At 40.7% G+C, this 26,425-nt stretch overlaps 1 protein-coding gene across 10 annotated transcripts in view; it reads left to right on the plus strand.

Annotated features, from left to right (window-relative positions):
* Window positions 1-26,425, plus strand: part of tspoap1 (TSPO associated protein 1) — a 299,740-nt gene that overhangs the window by 165,185 nt on the left and 108,130 nt on the right. For 8 of the 10 annotated variants that reach the window (XM_087977435.1, XM_043718641.2, XM_087977432.1 and 5 more), the window contains exon 6: window positions 24,457-24,540. The exons of 1 other annotated variant lie outside the window; for it this stretch is intronic. In XM_087977435.1, the coding sequence (XP_087833561.1) occupies window positions 24,457-24,540 (84 nt within the window). Of the gene's footprint in view, window positions 1-10,945; window positions 10,993-24,456; window positions 24,541-26,425 lie in introns of those variants that run through there. One more of the 10 variants, XM_087977437.1, reaches the window with a different exon arrangement.

A 26,425-nucleotide genomic window follows, 5' to 3' on the forward strand; every position in this document is an offset into this window, starting at 1 on the left:
ATCTGTGAACAAGCACTACACGATCCCTCTGTTCCTCTGAGCTTCCTTGCGTCCCATCATTCACGATTACTCCCTTGTCTTGTTACTTCTTCCACAATGCATCATTTGCCACCGATCTGCAGATGTCATCAATCTGTCTAGATCCTACTGAATTCTAATATCTTCATCTTGGTGTCAACAACTCAGCCGATATTTGTACATCCTGAAACTTACTTATCATCATCCCCATATTCTCTTCTACATATATATCATCAACAATAAGGGACCAAGTGCTGATCTCTGTGGTGTGCTACTGGACACTGGCCTTCAGTCATAAAAACAGCCTTTTCCCATCATCCTCCATCTTCTATCATTAAGCCAAATTTGGATTTAACTTGCCAAGTTGCCCTGGATCCCGTGAAAGTTAACCTTCTTTATTAGTCTCTCAAGTGGGATCTGATCAAAGGCCTTGCTGTATTCCATATAGATTACATTAACCATACTTCCCTCATCTACACACTTGGTCACTACCTCAAAACATTCAATCAAATTTGTTAGCTATGATTCTCCTCTGACCAAGCCATGCTGACTATCTCTGATCAATCTTTGCCTCTCAAAGTTGAGATTAGTTTTCTCCTTCAGAATTTTCCTCAGTACCTTCCCTACCACTGGTCTGAGATTCACTGGTCTGTAATTCCCTGGTTTATCTTTACCACCCTCTTGAAAAGTGGAACCGCATTATCTGTCCTCCAGTCCTCTGGCACTTCCCCTGTTGCCATTGAAGAATTAAAAGAATGAAGAAAAGAAGAACTTGCATTTATGTAGCATTTTTCATGACTACTGGATATCACAGAATGCCTTACAGTCAATGAAGAACATCTTGAAGTGGAGTCATTGTTATAATATTGGAAATATGGCAGCTCATTTGCAAATAGCAAATTTCCACAAATACCAGTGTAACCAATCCAGATAATCTGTTCTTTAGCGTATTGATTGAGAGTTAAACATTGACTAGGACACCAAGATAACTCACCTACTCATCTTTTAAGACCATAAGAAATAGGAGTGGAAGTAAGGCCATTCGGCCCATTGAATCCACTCCGCTATTCAATCATGGCTGATGGGCATTTCAATGCCACTTACCCGCACTCTCCCTGTATCCCTTAATTCCTTGTGAGATTAAGAATTTATCAATCTCTGCTTTGAAGACATTTAACATCCCTGCCTTCACTGTGCTCTGTGGCAATGAATTCCACAGGCCCACCACTCTCTGGCTGAAGAAATGTCTCCTCATTTCCGTTCTAAATTGACCCCCTCTAATTCTAAGGCTGTGCCCACAAGTCCTAGTATCCCTGCCTGATGGAAGCAAATTCCCAGCATCCATCCTTTCTAAGCCATGCATTGTCTTGTAAGTTTCTATTAGATCTCACCATAACTTTCTGAACTCTAACGAATACAGTCCCAGGATCCTCAGCTGTTCATCATATGTTAGGCCTACTATTCCAGGGATCATCCATGTGATTCTCCGCTGGACATGCTCCAGTGCCAGTATGTCCTTCCTGAGTTGTGTGGCCCAAAACTGGACACAGTATTTCTAAATAGGGCCTAACCAGAGCTTTATAAATTATTAGTAGCACCTCACTGCTCTTACATTCCAACCCTCTTGAAATAAATGACAACATTACATTTTCTTTCTTAACCACGGACTCAACCTGCAAGTCAACCTTAGAGAATCCTTACTAACACTCCCAGATCGCTTTGTACTTTGGCTTTATGAATTTTCTCACCGTTTATGAAATAGTCCATGCCTGTGGTCTTTTTTCCAAAGTGCAAGACCTCGTGTTTATATCTCTCTAAACAGGCAGGTAAACCGGAGTTTAACTGTGTATTTATAAATAGCACTTCAGACAGTGCAGTGCTCCCTCAGTATTACACTGGACTGTTAGCCTTAATTTTCATGCTCAAACTGTGGAGTGGGTTTTTTGAACCTGAAACCTTATTTTTCTGAGGCAAGTGTGCTATCACCTGAGCCACAGCCAAAGCAATTCTATGCTGTTTCAGCTAGTTTAATTTCTTCATCCTGATCTCCTGATGTGTATGGACTAATGAAAATGACGGTTGGAGGAAGAGCGCCTCATCTTCCGCCTAGGAACCCTCCAACCACAAGGGATGAACTCGGATTTCACCAGTTTCCTCATTTCCCCTCCCCCCACCTTGTCTCAGTCTAATCCATCGAATTAGCACCGCCTTCCTAACCTGCAATCTTCTTCCCGACCTCTCCACCCCCACCCCAGTCTGACCTATCACCCTCACCTTGACCTCTTTCCACCTATCACATTTCCGACGCCCCTCCCCCAAGTCCCTCCTCCCTACCTTTTATCTTAGCCTGCTGGACAAACATTCCTCATTCCTGAAGAAGGGCTTGTGCCCGAAACGTCAATTCTCCTGTTCCCTGGATGCTGCCTGACCTGCTGCGCTTTTCCAGCAACACATTTTCAGCTCTGATCTCCAGCATCTGCAGACCTCACTTTCTCCACTATAAATAATCCCCCTTGCCTGCTTACCACTTTCCTATCTCCCTCAGCTTGGACTCTGTCTCTATCTATCCACTCATCTCTTACCTTGCAACATCATCCCCATCTCACTACCACCGTGCCCCACCCCCACCCCCACCCCAGCTCCATCTCCAGTCCCATCTCCAATATAAATACCACTTAGAAAATACGGTTGCTATTATTTCTGAGCCACTAGAATTGAAACATTACCTCTGCTTTCTCCCCACAGATACTGCCAGGCCTGCTGAGTTTCTCCAGCCTCTTCTGTTTTGTTTCAGATCTCCAGCATCTGCAGTTCTTTGTTTTTTTTCATAAAAGTATAATTCCCATATTAAAGAATGGAAGAAAGAGACATAACAGAGGAAATATTAGCTGATTAGCTTGACCTCTATTGTGAGAAGCTCTTAGAATCCTGGATAGACATGCTTGATGAAGCTTTCTGTTGGTGAAGAGCTAGAGTTTTTCTTGTGAATGAGTGCTGGAATGGATTTCTGGGATCCAGGGAGTATAGAACCAGGAACAGTAGGTGATCTACAAGAACAGGAGCCATCATTGTGGTGATTTATGAAGGAGTGGCTCCTGGATAGCAGTTTCAAAGTAAGGGCAGCAATTATTTTAAGCAAGAGATAAGATAGATTCCTGACAGACAAGAGAACCAAAAGTTATTGAGGGTAGTTGGGAATGTGGAATTCAAAATATAAACAGATCAGCCTTGATCTTAATGGGGAGTAAGTCTGCTCCTATTTTATATGTTGATATTTTCATCTGAAGTAACATTGAAGCTGGTTGTTTATCTGAAATGCATGCTTTCTAACTTAGGGGTCCCACTGAATATATATTTCTATCGATAGAGGGGAAAATAAAGAAAAAGCCCCCATGTTTAAGTAAGGAAAAGCCAGAGAGCTATACACCGGTGAGCCTGACATTGGTGGTGGGCAAGTTATTGGAGGGAATCCTGAGGGACAGGATTTACATGTATTTGAATGGACAAGGACTGATGACGGGTAGTCAACATGGCTTTGAACATGGGCAATCACGTCTCACTAAATTGTTTGAGTTTTTTGAAGAAGTAACAAAGAGAATTGATGAGGGCACAGCGGTGGATGTGATCTATGTGGACTTAACTAAGATGTTTGACAAGGTTCCTCGTGGTAGACTGGTTAGCAAAGTTAGATCACATGGAATACAGGGAGAACTAGCCAGTTAGACACAGAAGGGGCTCAAAGGTAGAAGACAGAGAGTGGTAATGGAGGGTTGGTTTTCAGACTGGAAGCATGTGACCAGTGGTGTGCCACAAGGATTGTTGCTGAGTCCACTACTTTTTGTCATTTATGTAAATGATTTGGATGTGAACATAGGAGGTATAGTTAGTAAGTTTGCAGATGACAGCAAAGTTGGAGATGTAGTGGATAGCAAAGAAGGTTACCTCAGAGGACAACAGGATCTTGATCAGATGGGCCAATGGGCGGAGGAGTAGCAGATGGAATTTAATTTAGATAAATGTGAGGTGCTGCATTTTGGAAAGGCATATCAGGGCAGGACTTATACATTTAATGGTAAGGTCCTGGGCAGTGTTGCTGAACTAAGAGACCTTGGAGCGCTCGTTCATAGCTCCTTGAAAGTAGAGTCACAGGTGGATAGGATAGTGAAGAAGGCATTTAGTATGCTTTCCTTTATTGGTCAGAGTATTGAGTGGAGGAGTTGGGAGGTCATGTGACTATACATGACATTGATTAGGCCACTTTTGGAATACTGTGCGCAATTCTGGTCTCTCTCCTATAGGAAGGATGTTGTGAAACTTGAAAGGGTTCAGAAAAGATTTACAAGGATGTTGCCAGAGTTGGAGGGTTTGAGCTACAGGGAGAGGCTGAACAGGCTGGGGCTGTTTTCCCTGGAGCATCAGAGGCTGAAGGATGACCTTATAGAGGTTTACAAAATCTTGAGGGACATGGATAGGGTAAATAGACAAAGTATTTTCCTTGGGTTGGGGGAGTCCAGAACTAGAGGGCATAGGTTTAGGTTGGGAGAGCAAAGATTTAAAAGGGGCCTACAGAACAACATTTTCATGCAAAGAGTGGTGCGTGTATAGAATGAGCTTCTAAAGGAAGTGGTGGAGGCTGGTATAATTACAACATTTAAAAGGCATCAGGATGGGCACATGAATATGAAAGGTTTGGAGGGATGTAGGATATTTGATCAGCATGGACGAGTTGGACCGAAGGGTCTGGTTCTGTGTTGTACATCTCTATGACTCTATGTTCTTTAGTATTTAACTTGCAAACAGTGGTAAGGCCATTTGTATTGTTTTGCATAAATGTGAAGAATGGTGGTCACTTGAATATTGGTTTGCAGTTATACCAAAATGATAGTATACCTACAATACAAAATAGAGTTATAAGCTGCTTACAATAGTTTTAAAGAAAATTTTGATGTATTTTCACTGCAGGTGTTCGGCCTTGAAAAGATAATGTAAAAATGTATGTAAATTATTTGTTAGATGTTTATTACAAGAAATTGCCTCTTTCCAAAGCCATTGTAAACAACCTTTCCTTTGGCCCAACTTGTCTATGCTGATCAAATATCCTATATCCCTCCAAACCCATTGTAAACAATCTTCCCCACTTTCTTATAAGTGGATATTTAATGAAATCCATTTCCAATATTCTGTGAGAATGTAACCTTTATGCTACCATTAGTTCCATTGGTGCTACGTGTGGCTGTTCAAAATGTTGGCAAAATTGAAGTCTGCCAGCAATTGGAGAGTGGCTTATTTCTAGGTTTTCAATAGGTCAGTCAGGACTGGTTAGGGGCCTGTTGCTGTGGAGGTCTATGATGGAGTGATTCCTGAGGGGGAGTTTCAAGGCAAGGGTATTAAACGTGTAGAATGTTGTTCCTTTGAGAATTTCAGTGAGATTCTTCATGTGTTATCATGTTATTAACATTCTGATGATATTTTTGAGAAATCCATTGGATATGTCTTGACCACAATTGCTGTTTGGTATGTGATGTATGTTATTTGATCAATCTGTCACTTATATGATATTCTGGATATTTAGAAATAAGTTATACATGTATTATAGACTGTAATACTGTGCTAATATTGTGCAGTGAAGTTTGCTGTTGATCGTTTAAAAATACGGAATTATAATCTTAGTAAGTTTCTTGGATCTAACACTTTATCTTCTTTAATAATAAAAGTTACTAGTCCCCAGGAAGATTGCATCATGTGGCAGTCTGGTGTATCATTCATTAAAATCACTATGAGGTTCTTTATGTGTATTAAAAACCTAAAATGAAATCACACAGACCTCATTGTAGTTTCGAAAATTGAAAACTCACTAAATGTAAATTTATAAGACCCCCCACTCCCAGGATAGAACCTGCCTCGCAGCAACCATGTAGTTTCTGCCTCTACTTCCCTTACAGGCAGTGATTCCAGATTTCCGCCACTGTCTGGGTGAAAACATTTTTCCTCACATTTCCTCTAAACCTTCTGCCTGTTACCTTAAATCTATGCCCTGGTCATTGATCCCTCTGTGAAACCACATCCCAGAAACTGTGATTAGATTAGATTACTTACAGTTTGGAAACAGGCCCTTCGGCCCAACTAGTCCACACCGACCCTCCGAAGAGCAACCCACCCAGACCCATTCCCCTACATTTACCCCTTCACCTAACACTGCGGGTAATTTAGCCTGGCCAATTCACCTAACCTGCACATTTTTGGACTGTGGGAAGAAACCGGAGGAAACCCACGCAGACACTGGGAGATTGTGCAAACTCCACGCAGACAGTTGCCTGAGGTGGGCATTGATCCTGGATCTCTGGCACTGTGAGGCAGCAGTGCTAACCACTGTGCCGCCATGCCATGTGTGAGGTTGGATCTTAAGATGGATGTAAATGCTTTGGAAGTAGATTGATACCTGGGTGAATGGGTTGTGTTATTTTGGTAGTTTGGACAGTCTGAGCTTGAAGTTCAGAAAGAGTGAGAACTGATTTCATTGAAATATGTGAGATCCTAAATGGTCTTGACAATGTGAGTGTAGATTCCTCTTTTGGGTGTTTCCAGAACAAATGTTCATTGATTTAAACTTTGGGGTTGCACATTTAGGTCAGTTCGCATTTTGGACTCTCTGCCTCACAAGGCAGTCGAGGTAGAGTAATTGAATATTTTTAAGAGAGGCAGATAGATTCTTGTTGGCAGCGGAAGCAAAGGTTACCAAGTGTAGACAGGAATGTGAAATTCAAACCACAAACAGATAGCCAATATCATCTTGAACAATGGAACAGGTTTCAGGGGCCGAATGACCACCTTCTGTTCCTATTTTTATATGTTCCTCTGATGTTATTATTCTAGATATGCATTTTACCTATAGCAATGCTGGAATAGCTGACAGATTTGTATGATCCGTGATTATAGTGAGGAAAACATGTATTTGCATAGCAGCTTCAATGTAATAAAATGCCACAATGTACCTCATTGGAACATTGTTAAGCAAAGTTTGACATTGTTCCTCATAAAGAAAATATTAGGATGGATGACCTAAAGCTTAGCCAAATATTTGATATCTCAAAGGAAGAAAGGGGTTTAGGAGAAAATGCCAGAGTTGTGGACATTGGCAGCTGAAGACATGGCCACTAATGGCGGGATGATTATAAGTCAAGGACCTCAAGAGCCAGAATTGGAGGGCAAATATCCTGGAGAGTTGTAGGACCGGGAGCGATTAAAGATAGGGAAGGCTAAGGTTGTGGAGAGATTTGAAAATATTGAAGAGCTTTTAAAAATCAAGGCATTGATTAATCAGAAGTTAATGTAGGTCAACAATCACAGGGGTGATGGGGGAAAGGAACTTGGTGCAGTGTTTTGGATGACCTCTTGTTTATAGATAGTTTCATGTGCAAGATTGGCCAGGAGTGCAACAAAGATGGAGGCTTCAGCAGCAGAAAAGCTGAGACGAGGTAGATCAGACAATGTTACAAAGGTGGAAATAGCTACTCTCTAAGCAAGTAACTAATAAAAAGGGGGAGTCAAGGATTGATGCTTAGGAGACACCAAAGGAGATGACACAGATTTGGGAATGGAAACAACTTCAATGATTCTCAATCTGTAATTTGATGGATAAACATGGGAACCAGAAGAAGGCAGTCTTACCCAACTGAATGACGATGTTGAGAAGGATATCAATTATATCAAAGGCAGTAAACTGAGCATTGGGAGAGGGCTGACATCACCCAATTTCTTTATAACATTGGACAAGCTTCTGCAGAGGATTTATCAGTCTGAGCTGGTTCACGATGTGATGGAGTCATGCATTTACATTGCAGTCTTACTCCTTTTGTCCTGCAGATACGTGTATTCTATCAACCAACTTGGGGACAATCCAACATCCCATAGTCACATTGACACCAGGATAAGTCACATTGTGTCGCCATCTTTTCTTCACTCGTTGTTGAATGTGCTTCCTGATGTACTGAAGATTATCTTGCTGTTAAGCGTTGACCTCGCTATCGGGCCTGAATGAATTGCACCATCAAATCATCCTGTGTAATGTCCTCAAAGCACATGTACTTTGCAGACTTCCAACAGAATTTTAGAGGCATTGGAAAAGCTCTTCAGAATCGAAGCAATATTTTCTGAATTTATATGGCCTAATATTGGGGCAGCACGGTGGCACAGTGGTTAGCGCTGCTGCCTCAGCGCCAGAGACCTGGGTTCAATTCCCGCCTCAGGTGACTGTCTGTGTGGAGTTTGCACATTCTCCTCGTGTCTGCATGGGTTTCCTCCGGGTGCTCCGGTTTCCTCCCACAGTCCAAAAATGTGCAGGTTAGGTGAATTGGCCATGCTAAATTGCCCGAAGTGTTAGGTGCAAGGGTAAATGTAGGGGAATGGGTCTGGTTGGATGCGCTTCGGCGGGTTGCCGTGGACTTGTTCGGCCAAAGGGCCTATTTCCACACTGTAGGGAATCTAATCTAATCTAATATTAAATATTATGTGAGCTTAATAAATGACTACCACTTAGCTCCTGTAGTCTAACACTAATTCTTTGTGACTTAGTATTGACTGGGAAATTTTTAAATGAATGCAGTCTATGTATTAATGTAAATTCAGAAATTATGAAAGTGTTTATTTGCTGTGACAATAGGAAAAATAGGCAGTTTCTTACTACATTAGTAATTGCAGAGGATCAAACAGCTTAAAATAATTGCCACATTTAATGTATTTGACGCCAATGCTAATTGCACTTGGTTCGTGCTGTTTGACTGATATAGGTGGCTGCCTTTGATAAGCACAGATAGTGTAACCATACTTGGAATACAAATGTAGGAGTGGTTACCATTAGCAACTCAAATAATTCCCAGTGTGGAGAGAATGAGCTATGAACAGAGAAGCTATATAATCTAGAAAGAAGGTGACTAAGGTTGGCTGAAACAAGAATAACTAACAGTCTAGATAAAATAAATCTTATTTTAAAATATTAAAACCATAAATATTCATAAAATTGAAAAATAACTGCAATTTAAATACCAGAATGAATTCTGAAATGCAATGGGTGATAAATGTGAAGAATTATTTCCCAAATAGAGCAGAAGCAGAATCACAAATGTGGAGGAGGCTTCTAAGCATAATTTAATGCTAAATCCAACAAGTTAGATTATGTAAGCTGAAGTAAAATTCTTACTTCTTCTGTATGTTCAAAGAATGAAATGATTACTCAGCTCCCAAAACAATCTGGGGTTTAGCTTTTAGAGCAATGTGGACTATTTCTAACATCGGTATTTGGTCTCTATCCTATGACTATCCTAAATCTGAAACCTAAGCCTGTGCCAAAATCTTTGCACGTTCACCTTAGCTGTCACCAAAAGCATGGCGGTTCTTTTTATCTGATGAGGCTGCAAGTCGTCATGTGGAAATGGAACATTTTGATCACTTAATCTGCACAATCTATACCCTTTCTTCCCCAACACTCCACCCCCTCCCCCCCCCCCTCCCCCGGGACAATTGCATAAATACTGTCACCTCCAGACTTCACCTCAGCTCTGATGAACAGTCATCTAGAGTCATCTAGACTTGAAACGTTGGCTTGCTCTCTCTCCATGGATGCTGCCTGACCTACTGTGACTTTCAGGATTTTTTGTTTTCAATACAAATATAATAAACATTTTCCTATCTCACTTTTGGTCAGTCCTTACTCAAGCCTGAACTGAGACGCTGAGACAAAGATTTTGAGACTCGTCCGAAACAACAGATTTTCTTTTGGGTTTTATAACTGTAGCGATGGTGTAATGTTCACACCAATTCCGCTCCTCTGGTCTAACTCTGGTGAAGGTATACTATCTATAAACCAATTCTGACCCCAGTCACTTCATCCATATCACGTTACTTCTCACCTTGACAATTCTATTTACAACTGGCTGCCATCCAACATTCCTTTTTTCTCAGAGGTTTGTGAATCATTTTAACACTTTTCTTGGAAAGGCAGTGGACGCACGAGTCCTTGAAGTAATCGGAGCTAGATAGTTTCTTGATGTTAAAAGAGTTGAAAGATTATTAAGGATAGACAGGAATGTGGAATAATCAAATCAGCCATGATTGTATTGTAAGGAGGAACAGTTATGAGGGTTTAAGTGGTCTATTCCTGCTCCTAATTTGTATGTTCTACTTTCTGCAAACACTTGCAGTCATGCTTCTAGCCATTTAAGTCTCATTTTGAAATTCCTCCCGATACTCATCCATTTCAATTCTCAATGATCTCTTTTGCATTAAAACACTTTCTAAAATGCATCTCAGTGCACCAGCATTTGGTTATCCCTTTTGGTATTTGTTTTTTTGGCTCTCTATGTTTTTTGTCGGATTTACATCCCTATAAAGTGCCTTAAGACTTCTTTCTGTGTTAAAGTGTTTATATATCCTGTTGTTTTTGAGGCATCTTCATATTGAGAGATATGCCCTCCTGCACCACCACCCCTCCCCACACATTTATACAAAACTCCAGAAGCATCTGTTAACAGAATCTTAACCTGTGTAGGATTCTCCCTCCCGATCAGAAAATGAAGGCGAGATTGCAGCAGAACTGTTAACAATGATGATACCTGATAAGACAGTTATGTGGATTTAGACTCTACCATGCTGTGCAGGAAAAGGAGGGAGAGGGCTGGCTAAGTGTAGCCATCACAGCTGTAGTATGTGTCTTTCTTAGTGATGTCACATCAATTAATCTGCTGTAAAGTGTGACCATGAATGAGAACCTCGTTTCTACAAAAGAAAGGTAAAATCATTGTTTTTCCTGAAGCATTTGAGATTGTAGGATGAGGGCCGCACTCTCTATTTGTACCAATGAGACTGTCCTATAAATCCTTCGTCTGTTGCTTGGCAGCAGCAGGGGCTTTGCCTAGTTCGATGCAGCACCACCAGCATAGGTTCTACATTGACACAGCCTGAATCACAAAGACAAAGCAGGTAATTTAAGGGTTTTCATTCTCCCACTAGTATTGTAAGTTTATCAAAAAAAAAACCTCTTCTTGGTGGGGGGCAAGATGGATTTTGGTTTGTTTGACCAGAGCTTGCTGATAATATTCCTGATTGTTAGTTTGTTGTTTCAGAGCTGGTCTTTTTCATGTATAATTTATGACTGTTTCATAGCACTGAACGTTCAGTTTTACACAGCAGTACATTACTTGCTGTGTTATAACAGTCAATGTTTATTGCTTTCCTATAGCGATTCCACGTAAAGCAACCACTCCACGATGGACCCAAGCTGTCTACTTGTCTCCCAAGGGCGAAGTTGACTTGAGATTTATTGTTTGTTGAATTTGATTTGCTTCTGCTTTTGTTTTGTAATGGCAGTTAAATATTGATGTAAATTATGCCCTGAGTTTGCAGGCTATTTCTGTGACCTTGTAGACACTTATAAGGTTGTAACCTGGTAGACATGACCAGAAAAACGGCCAGGCTCCAATGTGAAATGATAGTGATAGAGAGTGTGACACGGAAGCTAAATGTTCAGCCAATTTATTTAAAATGCCTTATTTTGAATTAATTAGTGATCATTTGTGTAAAGACATTTGGTCTGTTTTCCAAGATCTTTTTTTTGTCAGTCTAGTCTCAACTTTATTAAGGAGAGTTATTTCCAAACCCATGGCAGCTATTGTTGGGAGCAGCCAGTATCTGAGATCTGGGAGAACTATTATGTTTGAGATCTACATTTATCTGTCTACTGGGAATAGTTTGTCTCTATGATCTGGTACCAAGAATCCACTGGCGATAGTTTACTTCTGTGAGCCCAGACCAAGTATCCACCAAGAATAATTAATGTGTGTGATCCAGGGCCTATAATCCACTGGGAATAGTTGGTGTCTGTGATCCAGGGCCAAGTATCCACTGAGAATAACTAGCATCTGTGATCCAATTCTATGTACCCACTGAGTGTGGTATCTTTCTGTGATCCAAACTTAGTTGTTTATTGGATTTGTTTTATCTGTGATTTGGTTTTGGATGTCCAGTGGGTGTGTTTTGTGGTGTCTTTGATCCTGGGCTAAGAATCCACTAGAAGTGATTTGTGCCTATTATCAAGGTCTCAGTATTAACTGGAAAGTGGTTTATGTCTTTGATCTAAAGTGGGGTATCCATGGGAACAGTTGATGTCTGTGATCTGGTGTTGGGTGTCCATGCGAAGTGGTTTGTTTCCGAGATCTCTGACCAAATATCAACCGGGAGAGAATTGTGTTTAAGATCACTGGTGGGTTGAACACTAGGAGCAATTTATTAATTGTTATGCCTGTTGTCTACTGCTGAATAAAGGCACATATTGTCAAAATCAAAATAGGTAACAGCTGTTTATAACTCATTTCTCAGTGGAATGCCTTGACCAATTAAAGTAAACCTGCCTGGTTTAAAATTTAAACAAAGCTTGACAGTTAACTGCCAGACAGCAGCTAACTGGTACTATTACCACAACAATTGCTTTGCCAATTTGAGTCCACTCACCAATCAAACAGTCCCCTGCCCTCACAAAATGGGAATGTTGCTTTCACTTTACATTATTATTTCTTGTGGATTGTCCTGATGAGTTCAAGAAAATATGCTTCAGCAAATTGTGACCTTTTCCAGCAGTACTCAAGTCCTACACCACCCAAATGATTAAATTTGCTGAGATTCAATATTGGTAACTAATTTGTAAAAACAGGTGGCAGAACAATGCACAGCTGTGGTTATTATTTATAAACAAAAACAGAAGTTGCTGGAAAAGCTCAGCAGGTCTGGCAGCATCTGTGAAAAGAATTCAATGATAACGTTTCGGGTCCAGTGACCCTTCCTCCGAGCTGATGTCAGTTGTATAATTTGTAAATTTGATGATGCATTTCTGTACTTCAGAGAATTTTAATCCACTGTGATCTGGTTTTTGATGTGTAACCTGGGAAAATCACTGCATTTGTCGATTAGGCGTAATGGTAGGCTTGCATCTGTGAAAGGGTTAACTCAGCCCTTGCTCTGTATCCTAGGTAACTTGCTGCTCTCCTGGGAATATAACAGCTGAGTCGATGAGTGTTGTATAGTTCAATGCTCAGCTAAATTTTCAGGCAGGCATTCACTGCATAAAATTAATACCTGTATTAATATTTCATGAAGCAGATGGACTCTAAGTAAACAATGCCATACCCATCTTGTTAGGAAATGGAAAACAAGCAATGAGCTATTCACCTGGCTTATTTTTAGAACAACCCCTAACTGCTCTGTTGTAGCTAATGTTAACAGGTCGATTTGAGAACCTTTCTGTAACATAAAGTAACAATGGAGTTATCTTGAGCTATACAGATGATCATGGAGAGGCAGGCTCAACTTTCTCATCCTTCAGTTGCCTCAGACTATTTGGCTTAGGATATACTGTTCATTGTTTCAGGAATTGTTTGTGCTTCTCTGCAGTTGACACCAAATTGAAGGTTTATTTAATATTAGGACTGCATGGAGAGTTTCTCTCTGTGAAGCCAAGCAGGTTTTTTGTGTGATCCTCCACATACACCTCATTAACTATGTACATTTTGGGGGCTTTTCATCCAAAGTTAACCCAATTCTCCCACTCATCACTGCCAGGTTATCCTGATATTCTTGATGCCAGCACCAAATTTGACCCACAGCCATGCATCCGGCCAAGATTGGCAGTCTGGAATTGCCCTTCACTGTCAATTCAAATGGGACAGTAGCCACAAAGCAATGCTTCTCATAGTACATATAGGTGGCATGGCTGGCACTTGCTTGCACATTTTGACCTCAATTATTGTTTAAGACCAGGGCACACTACTTACTTGTCCTTAACCATATTCTATCTTACAACCCTGTCGAAATCACACCTGCCCTTTCTTCAATGCCCACTGTTGCTCAGAAGATTATTATTGTTCAATACATATAGGGAACCCATCAGTCACTTCTAAACATTCACTTCTGTTCACCATCACCAAAAAACAAACAGAAATCAAACAAACAGGAGCTGCACTTGTCCTGTGAAATGAAGTGTTTGCATATTGAAGATAAATAATTTTACATGCAATGGATGATCACTGCCTCCTGCTCTGTTATAGTGCAAGAATGTACCTGTAGATGGATCAGAGATGTGACAATGCCAATGTTTGTCCAAGATGGAGATCTGGCGGAACAAATGATGAGCTGGAATTGGCTTGACTTTCATATCAGGAATTATTGGCAAGTGGGAAAATGGGAGATTGCATGTTAATAGGGTGAGATTAGGTAGTAATAAAGGTGAAAATGAGCCAAAATTCCATGGTAATTGGTCCCTCATCACTCCTGAATGAAAATCTCAGGATTTAGTTGGAAAATGCGTCTCAACATTGTAGAATTCCTTGATGGACATCTCACCTGATTTTCCCAAATTTCACACCTTAAACCATATCATTCAGGGATTGGGATGATTCTACATAATTGAGCTTACACAATGGGGAAGGAGATAGACAGGTAAATTTCTATATAGCTGAAAACGTGTTGCTGGAAAAGTGCAGCAGGTCAGGCAGCATCCAGGGAACAGGAGAATCGACGTTTTGGGCATAAGCCCCTCTTCAGGAAGCCCCCCTGAAGAGGGGCTTATGCCCGAAACGTCGATTCTCCTGTTCCCTGGATGCTGCCTGACCTGCTGCGCTTTTCCAGCAACACATTTTCAGCTCTGATCTCCAGCATTGGCAGACCTCACTTTCTCCTCCTAAATTCCTATATAACCAAGCATGATGTGGTGCATATCAGTAGGAACCTAAGACTAGAAACTTTCTAGTGGAGGAGTGTAAAATCTAGTCCACTGAGTGGGCAAAGATTAGTGGACAATCGAAAAATGCTGAATTCTTAAATAAAACTATAACTATAAAAGAATTACCAAAACAAAGGTCACCGATTAGGGACCAAAAGGAAATCTTGAAACAGGGTCATGTCCGAAATATTAAATAAATGCTTTCCATCCATTTTTTAAAAGTAGAAGATACTGTCAATGTCACAATGATTGAGGACTGAGCAGAGAGATTGGAAAGGATTAAAATGGTTATTGATGAGATTCTTACAGATTGCCACAACCCAAAGTTTTAAAAAAAGTCATTCTCTCCAAGATTGGATACATCCTAGGAACCTGGCAAATAGGAGTGGAAATTATGGAGGCACGGGCCACAATCTTCAAGTGTTTCCCAGATGTATGAGTGGTGTCAAGGGCCTGGAGGATTATAAATAGTACACCCTTGTTCAAGAAAATAGAGATGGGTAAACCCAGTTACTGCTCAGTGAGGCAAACATCAATTTGGGGAATTTTTAAGGCATAATCAACAAAATTACAATCAACTGTAATCATAAAATGAATTGAAACTTGAAAGAACATGGCTTAGTAAACAACATCCAAGGTTGATTTGCTACAAGTCAGTCATGTTTTACAAACATGACAAACATCTGAGTCTAGTTCAGTTTCTGATGAGTGGCATCCCCCAGGATGGTGGTAGTGGGTGATTCAGTGATGGTAACACCGTTGCTTGTCAAGGAGCAATGGTTAGATTGTCTCTTATTGGAGATGATCATTGCGGAGCATTTATGTGGTGTGAATGTTGCTTGCTGCCCAGATGTTGTTGCATTTGGAGATGGACTGTTTCATCATCTGAGGCGTTATGAATAGTGCTGAACATTTTGCAATTATAGGCCAATGTTGCACTTCTGACCTTAGGTTGGAGGGAAGGTCAATAACAAAGCTGCTGAGGATGGTTGGGCTTAGGATGCTACCCTGTGGAACTCCTACAGAGCTGAGATGTCTGACCTCCAGCAACCATCTTCCTGTGGGCCAGGTATGACTCCAGCCAGCAAAGAGTTTTCTCTTTGATTCCTATTGACTCCAGTTTTGCTAGGCCCCCATGAGGAAGGAATGAGGCTCCCGATGCCAGAGCATTCCAGGACCAGGAGTAACAGTGTGATAATACAGGGTGGACCATTCAGGAGTGAAACAAGAAATTTCATCACCCAGTTGAGTGGAGAGCCTGTGGAAGTTGCCACCACAGGAAGCAGTCAAGGCTAAAATGTTGTATGCTTTCAGAAGAATTTAGACATAGATTTGGGGCCTAAGGGATCAAAAGATATGGGGGAAAAGTGGGAACAGGCCATTGAGTTGGATAATTGGTATGCTGAAAATGAAAGACGGAACCGGCTTGAAGGGCCAAAATGCCCACTTCTTATATTTTCTATATTTATGTTGTGTTATATGCCATATTTGGTCAAATGATGTCATGATGTCAAGGGCAGTCACTTGCACCTCACCTTTGGAATTCAGCTCTTTTGTCCATGTTGAAATGAGCTGTAAATCTGTAATGAGGTCAGGAGCTGAGTGGCCCTGGTGGAACTCAAACTGGCATCACTGAACAGGTTGTTGTTAAACAGGTGCTGCTTGATAACAATACCGATGACACCTTCCATCACTTTAATGATGATTGAGAGTAGACTATAGGGCAGTAATTGGTTAGGTTGGATTTGCCCTGCATTTTGTGTACAGGACACACCTGGGCAATTTTTAACATTGTCAGGTAGATGCCAGTCTTGTAACTGTACTGGAAGAGCTTGGCTAGTGGTGTGACAAATGCTTCAGTAGTATTGATGGAATATTGGCAGAACCCATAGCCTTAGCAATATTTATTGCCTGTAACCACTTCTTGATATCATGTGGAGTGGATTGACCTGACTGAAACTGACATTTGCGATGCTGCAGATTGCAGTTGGTACAACTGTGGAAAATAGATGCACAGCTTCATGGTTGTGTTGATGCTGCTGAATTTTCATACTGTTGGAACCATTGGAAGATTAATGATATTAGTGAACATAGATCTCCACATCACCCTCCCTGAAGATATCATTTCCTAAATAGGGAAGGTGGTTCAATATTCTGTTGCCTGATCTTAATGGAGTGAGTGGTCTTCTGTCTTGGTCTTCTTGCAGCTGATGCATAAACAACCTTGAGACCGCTACTCTCGAATTATTAAAATTAAAACTGTGGGATATTTTTACACATACACGAAGCTTTGCAGGTTATTCTATTTAATATCCATTACAGGCAATCATTGCCTTTCTCCCTTCTTCTATTTGCTTTTCCCTTGTTCTAATCCATTTCTCATACTGTTCATTCCCCAGTTCTGGGAACGTATCAATCCTTGGAACTTTAGCTGATTTTTTTTCTCTCAGCAAAAGCTGTCTGACATCCTGAATATCTCAGCATTTTTTATTTATGTCATGACAACAAAGTTTTGGGTAAATGATAAATGCAGGAAGAGGCAATACATTAAACAAATGGGAGCAGAAACCATGACTACTACTATAGGCAAATACGTACATATTTTTAGTTGATTAGATGGGAAGGAAAATAAAATTACAATTTGGGCCCAGATAAATGTCCAACTTGGTAAATACTATAGAGAAATGAGAAGGATTGTACACCAAGTAAAAGAAAGCAGTGGAAAAGGACAGCTAATTATTCTGAACACTCTATGTGCACAGAATAAAATTGTATGCTCAGAAGGAGGCTTGTTATAAGACAAATGAAGTGTACTCTGAATTGGGCTTGATTAAACCAGACTGTTGACTAGAAGATTAAACTGACAGGGTATGGAGTTTACATGAAAGATTGGTGTAACAAAGGTAGCAAGATTATGTGTCAGTAGGAGAAAAAAAAATGGATGATTTTGGCTGATGCAGCAACATTGTTTAAATTAATGATAGTTAAACAGAGCAGGTGCTTTTGCTTGATGTTTGCCTACACAGTTTGAGATGGGAGAAAGCAGATGAAAGCTTTTGTCGGTCATAGGCAAAAAATAACAGAAAATAGAAATTTTAACGATGCTGACTGAGGAACACATTGGAGAGATGTTAAGGAGCATTGCATGATTATAGAGTATGTCCAAGACTGCCTTCTCATTTTGTGGAATAGCTCAATCATACATTGCTATTCTGAATTTATACAAAGTCAACGAGCCATTGGACATTAAGTAATACCTAGGGAATAGAATTGTACACCATAATTGAAAAATGTAAGATTCCAAAGGAGTTTGAAACGATTTATGCTGAATAGATGTTTCCCCTCAGGAGAGAATCTAGAACTGTGAGGCACAGTTTATAAATGACATAGAATCTATGATTCTATGATTCATAAGTCTCCTACTTAGGATGCAGATTATGAGGAATTTCTTTTGAGGCAGATTAGTGTTTGGAATTCTCTTACAGTGATCAGTAGAGGATGAATTATTGAATATGTTTAAAGCTTATTGATTGATCAGCAAGTCAAGGATGGAGAGTTGAGGGACTGAATGGTCTATTCCTGCTCCTACGTCCTATGTTTTTAAGATCTTGTGTGAGGTCGTTTGTTAAAGTGCATACGTTTCTAATGTCAGTATCCTCCCATTGCCCGTTCAAACATGGTTAAATTTATTATAATTATTCATAATTCTTTTGCAGTCTATGCACATTTTGCATCTACTTTGATTGGCTTAATCCAACAATGATAGACTTCAGTCCTTGAAAGAAATTACTCTCTGTGTGTGTGTGTGTGTGTGTGTGCGCGCGCGCGCGCGCATGCATGCAGGTAAAGTGAAACGTCGTGAATAATGAATTGGGAGTGGTGGTATATTTCCGTGAAAACTTAAAAAAATTTGTTTAGGCAATCTCCTTAAAGAAAGTGAAGTATTTTTTACTGAATCTTGGAAAAATATTGTTTTCCTGACTTACAGCTCAATAGATAATTTTATTCACTTCACAAGGATAGTGCAGATAGAACAAAATACACCACTGCTTGTAATATAAAGCATGATCTCTGAATTGTGATGGATAAAACACCCACTGGATACATGCCCTTTTCACTTTTTCCTACTGTTCAAACTCCTGAGCCTTGCATTCCACTGCATCAGCATCATTGCAGAATTTACAAGGGTTATAAAAACATGAAACCTTGAGACTTGATGTATTTCTATCTTATATATTGCACTTCATACTCTTCTACAAATTTGTTGTTGAGTTATATACAAGTTCAGTGGCATTGGATACTAAACGCTTTATGGAAGATGGTTTAACTCTGTCTTATATTAATTTGCATGGGAGCACAGCAGAGTGGTGCAATAATATCATCCCTTCTGACATGTACTGGATATCTGTGTGTTTCATGCAGGTGTTTTGCAAATCTGTTTGAAGACAGTATGAACAAACACTTGATGAGGTCAGTTTGATGCAAATCATTAAGTTCCATTTATAAAATCATGAGGAGCATGGATAGGATAAATAGATGGGGTGGGGGAGTCCAGAACTATTGGGCATAGGTTTAGAGTGAGAGGGGAAAGATATAAAAGAGACCTGAGGGGCAACTTTTTCATGCAGAGGGTGGTATGGCTATAGAATGAGCTGCCAGAGGAAGTGGTGAGGGCTAGTGCAAATGCAACATATAAAAATCATCTGGATGGAAATATGAATAGGAAGGGTTTGAAGGGATATAGGCCAGGTGCTGGCAGGTGGGACTAGATTGGGTTGGGATATCTGGTTGGCATGGACGAGTTGGACCGAAGGGTCTGTTGCCATGGGGTACATCTCTATAACTCTATGACTCTATTTAATGTTAATTTTAAGAAAAAGAATAGAAGTTACGATTAAGCTTAATAATATTCATACCACTGCTATCCAAAATCACTGTGGCAGTGGTGTGGTCTCTATTACCTCACCAGAACCTTCTCCTCCTTTATGAATCCTCATTCCTCTCTGAAATAGCTCCACAGAGGCTGGTATTCTGTCAGCAAGTCACCATTTATTTATATATAAATAGTCCTTGACTTTAGAGCTGCCTCTTTTGGAGTCAGCTCTCAGAATATCTGACAGTCCCCTTTATGTTGTCAACCAGGGCTCCCTGATTGGACCAAATTCACAGCCCCAGTCAGAGAACTGTTGGCTAACATTGTTAAAATCACTAGAATCCCTACAGTGTGGAAGCAGGCCATTCAGTCCATGGGGTCCACACCAAACCTCTGAAGAACATCTCACCCAGATTCAACCCCTACCCTATTCCTGTAACCATGCATTTACCATGGCTAACCCACCTATCTCTGGACACTATGGGTAATTTAGCATGGTCAATCCAGCTAAACTACATAGGACTGTGGGAGGAAACTGGAGCACAGGGAGAATGCGCAAACTCCACACAGATAGTCGCCTGACTTATGAACGGTCGTACCTACAAATGCAATCCCATACAGGGGTGTCATTTTAACGATGCAACTTACGAACATTTCTTATGTATATGAGAGGTTATTTTATAATATTCCACATTGTTTTCTGACCTACATACAAAATTGACTTGTGAATGGACTGAAGAGTGAAACTCATTAACAAACTGGGGACTGCTGTATCATTCAGTCCTGAGAGAACTCAAACTTCAGGTATAGGGAGAAAGTGAGAACCTGGTACTGAGTTGGATGATCAGCCATGATTATATTGAATGACGGAGCAGGCTTGAATGGCCAAATGGAGTACTCCTTTTTCTATTTCCTATAGATCAAATTTTTCCAAAGCCAAGATATCCTTTCACACATCCCATTTCCAATCTCAAGCACTAAATGTAAGAATTTCATCCATTGCAATCAAAGACCCTTGTTCTTTTGCATTTTAATAAAAGTCAAAAGTATTGGAAATAATCAGAAGATCTAGCAGCATGTGTGGACAGAGAAGCAGAGTGACTGCTTCAATTATGTTACTTTACATTTTCTCATCCATTCCTCCTCTTGCACAGTCCAAACGCATCAGTTCTCATTCATGAGACTGATTTTCTCCTTTTTCTGTGTGCTTTCCATTAAGTAGATGTCCATTCAGTTCTCCTTCGTGGGCCCTATGTGAGCTGCCATGGTTAATAATTCTCCATTTCATTGGCACCATCACATCTCCCTTCAAACGTCCGTCAGTATTCCCTGCACACACAAAAACCTTGACATCATAAATCCTCTATTACTTCCTATCCCCAACTCTGCTTTTGTTTCTAAACCTACAAATGTATTCTTACCCCCTAGTTCCACATACATCTCTCCTGAAGCTCCCACTCTAAATTTTAGGTGGTAATTCACTGAACAAGTCATCCAGAATCCCTAATATTCTGGGGACCTGGGTTCAAATCCTACCATGGTAGGTGGTGAAATTTGAATTCAGTAAAAGTCTGGAATAAAAAGCTAGCCTAATGATAGCCATGTGACGACTGTCGATTTTTGTAAAAACCCATCTGGTACACTGATATCCTTCAGTGAAGAAAATCTGCCATCCTTTTTTGGTCTGGTCTATGTGTGACTCCAGACCTACAGCAATGAAATTGATTCTGAGCTACTGTTTGGGTAATGCTGGATGGGTCATAAATGCTGATCTGACCCGTGATACTTCCATCCCATGCATGAATTAAAAAGAACCTTCCACAGGTACTATCTGATCTGCTGAGTATTTCTGGCATTTTGTATTTTTATTTCAGATTTCCCAATGTTTTGTTTTTGTTCTGAAGCAGTTATTAAGGGACATTTTCAGGTTTATGTGAGCCTGCGCTTGAGCGAGCAAAACAATTATCCGTCTGCTTTAGAGACAGAATGTGTTGCAAAGAGACTGGCTCTTGTAATGACAACTTATTTTTCAATTATTTGACAGCCCACAGTTGGAATAGAATTTGTGCATCCAGCGTTATCCTTGCAAGTGACAACAGAGTTCAGCAGAACCTCAGAGGCAAGTAGATCCATAGCACAAACTCAGGTGACAGGTTCGGGTTGGGACAGCAAGAGTGTTAGGCAGCTGGTGAGTTCAGTTTGGAGGAGAACGACATTGCAAAATTTAAGAAGAAGCTCAGACATAAAGTAGACATATTGCATACTTACAAGCATTAGATTAGATTACTTACAGTGTGGAAACAGGCCCTTCGGCCCAACAAGTCCACACCGACCCGCCAAAGCGCAACCCACCCAGACCATTCCCCTACATTTACCCCTTCACCTAACACTCTGGGCAATTTAGCATGGCCAATTCACCTAACCTGCACATTTTTGGAATGTGGGAGGAAACCAGAGCACCCGGAGGAAACCCACGCAGACACGGAGAGAATATGCAAACTCCACACAGTCAGTCGCCTGAGGCGGGAATTGAACCCGGGTCTCTGGTGCTGTGAGGCAGCAGTGCTAGCCACTGTGCCACCGTGCTGCGCATTGAAAAAGGAATTCCATAGACTCCTGCTTCCATGAGCAAAACATGTCTATAAACATCACCTCAGAAGGGAAAAACTATTATCTGAATTGTGTCATCTGCAATGGTGTGGATCTGTGAGGCTATGTTGCTTCCATCTCCCATTCCAGTTTTAAAATCAAGCCAGAATTTTGATGTTGTTGCTATTGTATTTACCAGATCCTCTTAAAATGCACTTATATCCACAGTAAATTTTCTGGTAACCTTATTTTCCTGCTCCTTGGATCTGTTGAGGGCTATTTATTGGAAGCCCAGTACAAATTGCTGACATTACACTCAGTCACCTACTGAAGTATAGATCTAATTGGCTCAGAGCATCTGCTGGCACCTTGGACTTAGCTATTCTGTGAATTTGTGTGTAGAATGGTGTGGTCACATGTCAAGTTGTTTGAAAGTTGGTGCTGAGTTAACTGTTAAGAACTGATTGATCAGACATCTCCAGCTAGAATTCAGTGCCTTTTCCCCAATAGCTGGAAAATACATTTGGCATATATTGGGCTCCTTTGTATGGGGGGGAAACTCTTTTAATAAATCCAGTATTCATGAGCTGGTCCTGAATGTAGTAGTACTGATTATTTTCAATGTTGTTTATTGTCAATTCTGACTCTATCCATTTTGGAAAATAGTTACTTAGGTTGCAATTCAGAGCCCAGTGCCTGACTAAGAGCAAGATTACAGACATGTTGGTCAGTCTTGGCAGTCAGGTTTCAGTATGGTCGTTGATAATTGTCCTTTTGAGTATATTTCATTGGATGTGTGAAGATTTGCTAAAGGAAAGCAAATCCTTTCCTTTCTGCGGTTCTTTCTTCAGATCCCAGTGCTTCATTCATTTCATGTAACCTAGTTTGTATTATTCCAGCTCTGGACTGTCGCTGACAATCCCAGTCAGAATGATTTGTTTGACTGCACTTGAATTCACCACAAATATGAAAGATAAGAAATCAGACCAAATCTTAAGAACAGATTCATTGGAGACATGACTCAAGCTTTGAACTGCTGATGTGTTTACTCTGAGTAATTTGTTGTCCTAAATCCAGAACAGGTTTCAGAGATGTTGAAATTCTTGGTAGGTAACCCATGGTACTCTTTCCTGTTGTTTGAGGGGCAAACTGGATGGTCTTGGTAAATTCTCGTGAATAATATTGGGAAGATATTGCTGGAAAAGGTGTCAGGAGCTAGAGCCAAAATCAGGTCAGTAAAACATTTCTGTAAGCAAGATGGTGTCAAAGCAGGATGAAATTCAGATCAAATCACTGATCATTCCAACTATCAGCTTTGTTTTCGATTTCTTAAACCCAGTTTGCTGTATGGGTAATCTATAACAAAAGTATGCTTCATAATACCTTTGAGCTGTTGGAAAGTACTGAGCATTGTCTTTCTAATGTGTATTGTGAGTGGTTCCCATTTCAGATGTTGCTTCATAAAATGTGTGGTGGATAAATAACGTTTTTGCAGCGTTGGATGACAATAATGTGACAAAATATGGTAATGTTGGTGTTGTGCCCCCCCACACAGTGGGTGAAATTTTCACATGGTTGAGCACGTGGGATCAAACACAGATGGAGAGTTAAATCGGGAAATATCTAGGTCATTGTTTTTGGAAGACCTTCCCAAATGTGGCAGTGTTATGCATACAATAGTAGTAGCTGCTTCTGTCAAGTTTTTGATCAAACTGTGGGTGTTAATCATGATGTTTAGGCATTTCTAAAATGTACTTCTTAAAAATTGAATGTTTCCACTTGTTATGAAGTTATGCATTTATTTTGATAGCTGGTATGTGGCAGATTTTGATAGCAAGTTTTGCAAATAGGTCAACAGTTGGAATCCTCACTCTCTCATTGCAGAAACATGCTCATTTTCTTTTAGCCAGATAGCATCAGGAAGAGGTTGGCACTCTGATCTCCATCTAAGAGGAATCCAAAAGACCTAATTATCTTCATCACAAAGAAGATAGTCACTGCTTATTGCTTAAAAATGTTAATTGCCAATGTAAAGAACATATCTCTGCTACCTCCTGGATTTTTGTCCAATTACTGCTGTGAAATGGAAGGTGCCATGGTAGTGCCCTACCTCTGGGGCAGAAGGTCCAGGTTCGTAACATGTCTGAAGAGGTCGATTAAGAGAGTTATTAATGTTAAATGGCCACAACCAGGATTTGTTTGTTCTCCTCAGGGAACAGAATTATGTAAAAAACGGAAAGAATGTGAGGGCCATGAGGAAGAGATAAAGAAACGCCAACGGATATGTGAGGATTTGGTACGTGTGTTCCCATCTATTTTAATGTATAAATGTGAAGCATTGTGAATTAGTTAAGATGCAGCCAACACTGCTGTGTGAGTACTGAATGTAAAGTGTATATAGTGTAAAATAGGCAAGATAAACCTCACTTAAAAATGTACCAGTGCCATGTAATATTTAGCATTCTATAGTTAGTAGAATTATGTATGTGTTGATAATATAAATATGCAGATGTAGGCAAAATTTAATAAGTGAAATAGAAATGCTATCCACTAATTAGAGGATGCCCCTGGTGGGAACCTGACATCATTTTCCTAGGAGCTCTGACACTATTACGAGATGATCAAACACGAACCAGGACAATGTCAAGTCTGCCATGCAATCAAGTCCCCGATTAAACCAGATCATGATAGCTGCTGGCAATCCGAGGCTAGCATGATCAATGGTCCCTGCCAGGATAATATTGAGATCTATCCTGACGTCCATTGCCAGATCTCTCAATAGAGATGACTGCAGAAAGTATTAGGGTAAGACCACAAGTCATAGGAGCAGAATTAGGCCATTCGACCCATCACGTCTGCTCCGCCATTTGGTCATGGCTGAGAAGTTCCTCAGTCGAGAGTGTGGTGCTGGAAAAGCACAACTGGTTAGGCAGCATCTGAGGAGCAGGAGAATCGATGTTTCGGGCATAAACCCTTTATCATCTGCCTTGGGTACCTGTAACCACACAGGATTAATGTGGATTTCACCAGTTTCCTCAGTTCCCCTCCCCCACATTATCCCATTCCCAAGCCTCAAACTCGGCACTGACCTCTTGACTTGTCCATTGCCTTTACCATCTATCTGCTCCACCCTCCTCTCCAACCAAGCACCTTCTCCCTTACCTTCATCTACGTATTGTGTTCTCAGCTACCTTCCCCAAGCCCCACCCCTTTCCCACTTATCTTTCAGCCTCCTGGCCACAAGCCTTATTCCTGATGAAGGGCTTATATCCAAAACGTTGATTCTCCTGCTCATGGGATGCTGCCTAACTAGCTGTGCTTTTCCAGCACCGCTTTCTCAACTCTGATCTCCATCATCTGTAGTCCTCACTTTCTCCTGATATGTTTCTCAACATTATTCTCCTGACTTCTCCCCATAATCCTTGATCCACTTACGAATCAAGAAACTATCTACTTCTGTCTTAAATACATTCAATGGCTTGGCCTGCATAACTCTCAGTGGCAATGAGTTCCACAACTTAACCACACTCTGGTTGTAGAAATTCATCCTCATCATCATCTAAAGAGTTGTCTCTTCATGTTGGGCTGTTTGCTCAGGTCCTAGCCTCTACTCCTGGTGGAAACATCTTCTTCACATCCACTCTATCCAGGCTTCATAGTATTCTATAAGTTTCAATCAGATCCCCCCCCCCCCTCATCCTTCTAAACTCCATCAAGTACAGACCCAGAGTCTTCAATCACTCCTCATATGATAAGCCCTTCATTCCTGGAATCATTCTTGTAAACCTCCTTTGGACACACTCCATGCCAACATATCCTTCTTTCAATATGGGGCCCAAAACTCCTCACTATATTCCAAATACAATCTGACCAGAGACTTGTACATCATCAACATTATGATTCTAGCCCTTTTGAAATGAATGGCAACTCACTTTAGCGAGTTTTGAGAAGATTTGTAGCTCAGGTTGAGGTTCTGGATTAGGTTTGCTTGCTGAGCTGGAAGGTTCATTTCCAAACATTTCATCACCCTACTAGGTAACATCTTCAGTGGGCCTCAGGCGAAGCACTGTACATGATTCCTGCTTTCTATTTATATGTTTGGGTTTCTTTGGTTTGGTGATGTCATTTCCTGTGATGCCATTTCATGTGGTGATGTCATTTCCGGTTCTTTTTCTCAGGGG

The sequence above is a fragment of the Chiloscyllium plagiosum genome, unplaced genomic scaffold (genome assembly GCF_037043375.1).
Source record: "Chiloscyllium plagiosum isolate Xiang-an unplaced genomic scaffold, Cpla_swu_hap1 HiC_scaffold_31, whole genome shotgun sequence".
NCBI lineage: Eukaryota > Metazoa > Chordata > Chondrichthyes > Orectolobiformes > Hemiscylliidae > Chiloscyllium > Chiloscyllium plagiosum.